The sequence below is a fragment of the Pipistrellus kuhlii genome, unplaced genomic scaffold (assembly GCF_014108245.1).
Source record: "Pipistrellus kuhlii isolate mPipKuh1 unplaced genomic scaffold, mPipKuh1.p scaffold_m20_p_1, whole genome shotgun sequence".
Lineage (NCBI taxonomy): Eukaryota > Metazoa > Chordata > Mammalia > Chiroptera > Vespertilionidae > Pipistrellus > Pipistrellus kuhlii.
In genome coordinates this window covers 21800482-21804678 of record NW_023425404.1, presented here as the reverse complement: position 1 = coordinate 21804678, position 4197 = coordinate 21800482, and the positions used below count along the sequence as shown (strand labels likewise).

Below are 4197 nucleotides of genomic sequence, written 5' to 3'. Positions count from 1 at the left end.
TGATTCTACTTTACGTATCAGACTATAGTCCTTAGCATTCATTTAAACATAATTACTAGGAACAAACCAGCTCCATTGAACAACATAAATTAAAAAGTGTGTTGTTGTTTTTTCTTAGACCTAAGGGAAAAGGTAGGAATTTAGCCCTTTCTCTTTAAGCATAAGAAATAATTTAATGACACAGAGGACTGAGTCCGAATTCAGGAGACACAGATAAAGCTTAGAAAAACCACTTCCCCTCTAAGATCCCTTCCAGCTACCAGATTCTAGGGTTAAAACGTTCCCTTCCAAGTTCAAGGAGTGCTAGACCAGACCTGTAACACCTATTGCACAGGCCCTGGAGATAATTGACTACCTGAAAAGCTGGCCTGGGGGATTGCTTCAGGCCCAGCCCCAGACACAGGAGGAAATGGGTAAACAATCAGTTATTCGACTTGTTTCCTGAGTCAGGAGGAATTTCCAGAGGGGCCGCGGCCTCATTGTATTAGAATTTCTGAGGATGGTGCCTCCTAATCCACCTACATTTTAAACACGCACAGTCTCCCCCACATCTTCCTACCTCCACAGGTTATTTGTTGGCGTCACTCTCTACCCCATTCCTGCCAAAAAAAAAAAAAAAAAAGAAAAACAGAAAAACAGAATGAAACCACTGTAGTAGTGGTAAAGGCTCCGGAATCAGAGTCAGGAGCCAAAGAGGAGCTGCCTGATCGTGAATGAGTTATTTAACACCTCCAGGTCCCCGTCTCTTCATTAAGTAGACGAAAAGGAGTCTCTACCTTCCCTTTCGTTCTCAAATGCTATGGATCAACGAATGTATCAACTCAGGAAATCACGAAGGAGAGGGGGAGGTCTTGCAAGGTCGTCCTATTCTACAGCCCCAACATCCCAACGAGTCCAGTAGCCCCCAATTGGATGCCATTACTCTCCCCGGTCCCCTCATCCACCCAGGAGGGGGAAAAGTGAGGCTAGGCTGGACCTGGGCGAGGGGCGGGGGACGAGGGGCGAAGGGGAGAAGCTTGCAAGAGAGAGTCTTGGCAAGAAGCAGGGCGGATGCTTTGAAAAGCAGGTTATCATCACTCCTGGTCCTCCGCCTCGTCGTTCTGGTCCTGGTAGCGGATGTAGACGACCAGCATGACAAAGCCCGTGAGGATGCAGAGGGAGCCCACGACCAGGTAGGCGATGCCCAGGAAGGGGTTCTTGCCCCCCATCCAGGAGATGCTGCTCAGGATGATGCGCTTGTGGCCGCCGAAGGCGCGCACCGGGTAGTTGTAGGTGATGTTGACGCGGTAGTGGCCGCGGGGCAGGCCGGCCGAGTAGTTGCCCTGGCGGATGCGCGCGTACAGCTTGCGGAACCAGGGCAGCGCGGCCGTGCGCATCCACACCACCAGGTCCTGGTTGACGAAGCCCGTGTTGTTGGGGTCGGGGCTGAGCTGGTAGACGGGCACGGGCCAGTTGGGCGGGCGCGTGGTGCCCCTGAAGGCCAGCGCCAGGCTGCCGTTCACCAGGGGCGGGTTGTGGAACTTGATGTGGTAGTCGGTCCACCAGGCGATGGCGGTGCGGTCGAGCGGCACCTCGACGTAGGGCCCGCCGGGCAGGCGCTGGTGCCACAGCGAGAAGGTGTCGTTGAAGAGGCTGTTGGCGATGGCGCCGCAGGGCGCGATGGGCACGCCGCTGGCGTTGCGCTGGTAGGGCACGCACTCGTTGGCCGGGTGGCGCAGCGCGCTGGGCCACCCGCTCAGCTGCGCGTCGTCGCGGGACACGCCGTAGCGCCGGTTGTTCTGGTAGAAGTTGGTGAGCTCGTAGTAGAGGTACACGGGGCCCTGGAAGAGCTCGGGCAGCGAGAAGTTCCAGACGCAGCGGCAGCTGGGCGGCGGCGCGCGGTCCTGCTCGGCCAGGCCGCACGGCGAGCAGTCGCCCGTGCCCGGGTTGCCCGTGTAGTCGTAGCTCATCTCCTTGATGCCCAGGGACGAGTAGTAGAGGCCCAGGCCCAGGCCGATGAAGGCCAGGCCAGCGCAGAAGAAGAGCGGCAGCGCGATGCTGGCGGACAGCAGCGGCTGCCAGGCGGGGAGGCGCTGCTGCGTGAACGCCGTGTTGTCGGGCTGGTGCGCGCCCCGCGCCGTGGCGCTCCAGGTCATGGCGGCCCGGCCGGCTGGGACGCGCGGGCGAACGGACGGACGGAGGGTGGGGGCTCAGGTGGGACCGGCCGATCGCCTCTGTCTCCGCCTCCGCCTCCGCCTCCGCGCTGGGCGATGCCGGGGAGCTGCTCCCGGGTCAGTTTTCCGCGGGCGCAGATGAGGTTTGGCACCGGCCCGCACGCAGGTGAGTCTAAGTTCCAGGTTCCGGGCGCACCGACAGGACCCCACGGTTCCGCTTCGGCGCAGGTGGCCCGGCCGGCTCCGCCCCGAGGGTGATCTGAGCGCTCCCGCTTCCGGAGCGACGGGGCGGGCGTTCCCTGGCTCACCTGGCGGCCCAGGCTCGCGTTTCCTCCGGGCCCGGTGGGTCCGGCCCCAGCTCCTCCTCCTCCAGGTGAGTGGCGGCCCCAGGCTGCCTCTGAGTGGCTCACACCTGGCTCAGGTACCACCTTCCCTTCCCTCTGCCGTCCCGGAGACTAGAGCACCTGGGCCAGTCTTTCCCCAAATGACTGGAGCTGCAGCCTGCAGCACAAGAGGGATTGTCCCGCGGGTCCTGGAGACTTGACGATTTCAGGTTATTAATCCTATTTGACCCGGGAGGGGGGGTTGGAGGGGAGGGAGTAACTCTAGATCCTCCGTTTCAGGCAACTTTCAGCCACAAATCGTAATGCCCAGGGGATTCCACTCTGGGAAATCTGTTTTGAATTCAATGACTGCATTCACAGTCTAGCATTTTTTTTTTTTCAAAGAGAAAATGATTTTCTGGCAAGTGCCCCAAAGTGGAAAATTCTCTAAAAATAAAATGGCTTTAAAAAGAAAATCGGGCCTGCCTGGCTGGCGTGACTCAGTGGCTGAGCATTGACCTATGAACAGGTCACTGTTCCATTCAGTCAGGGCACATGCCTGCGTGGTAGACTTGATCCCCCGTGTGGGGTGTACAGGAGGAAGCTCATCCATGATTCACTTTCATCACTGAATTTTTCTATCTCTCCCTTTCCCTTCTTCTCTGAAATCAATAAAATATATATTTTAAAAACAATCAGGTCTGGCCCGCTGGATGGTTGGAGCATCGTCCCATACACCAAAAAGGTTGTTGTTGGATTCCAGGCCAGGGCACATACCTAAATTGAGGGTTCAATCCCCATGGAGTATGAGAGGCAACCGATTGATGTTTCAATCTCACATTGATGGTTTTTTCTCTCTCTCTCCCTCCCTCCCTCTCTGTCTCATCTAGCTTTCTTTTCAGATCCTTGGTCTGATTATTTGCAGAAGGCCTGACCCAAGTTCCCAAAAGGCCTAGCTGCTGTCCACAGTAAGGACCTTGGAGTGTTTGGCCTTAAGGAACTGAATCTGAACTACCAGGATGTAGAGGGCTATTATTACAAAGTGAGGCCAAATTAGCTCTACGCGTTGCTTGGGATTCTGGCTTTTATATCTGGGTTGGTACAATATACACAGGGGGTGTCAGGCCATTTCAATTTTGTGCTAAACCCTCCCTAGGTGTTGAGGTCTTCCTGCCTCCCCTGCAGCTCATAAAATGCAAATAATTTAAATATTTTCTATATTGCACTTCTGCACTCAGAACAATACGCTGCATTCAAGAGTCGTTCAAAACCCCTCGCAATATGGAAAGTTAAAATACTTGCTAAATTAAACAGCAGGATTTTATTTTATTTTTATTTTTTTCTAGCATCTTCCAAGTATCTAAACAATGTGGAAGAGACAGAAGAGAATGAGACTAAAAAGGATCCTTAACCTCAAGGCCTTTGCAGTCCGATAAGGGACATATTGCTTAGGAGTGAGAAAGAATCAAAATAGTCAAGAGATATCATGAAATCATTGTACTTCAAGAATGGTACTAACACTGAAAAGTAGTGCTATTTTAATAATGAAAATGTCATTCCGTTTCATTGAATGGAATGAGTACAGTTTGGAAGCTTTAACTGTTAAGAGGCTCCCGGGGGAGACCCAGAGGATTTGAATTTCACTTCCCTCACTTCTAATCACACCCCAAGAGAGGAAAATGCCAACCTTGCCAACAGGTTCCTACAGTGTGCTCTAGTCT

General features: G+C 54.0%; 1 protein-coding gene across 1 annotated transcript; it reads right to left on the bottom strand.

Annotated features, from left to right (window-relative positions):
* Positions 1–617: 617 nt before the first annotated feature.
* TMEM30B (transmembrane protein 30B) lies at positions 618–2502 on the bottom strand. Its single transcript, XM_036434771.2, has one exon. The coding sequence runs from the start codon at positions 2133–2135 to the stop codon at positions 1074–1076; it is 1062 nt and encodes a 353-aa protein (XP_036290664.1). The 5' UTR covers positions 2136–2502; the 3' UTR covers positions 618–1073.
* Positions 2503–4197: the final 1695 nt, after the last annotated feature.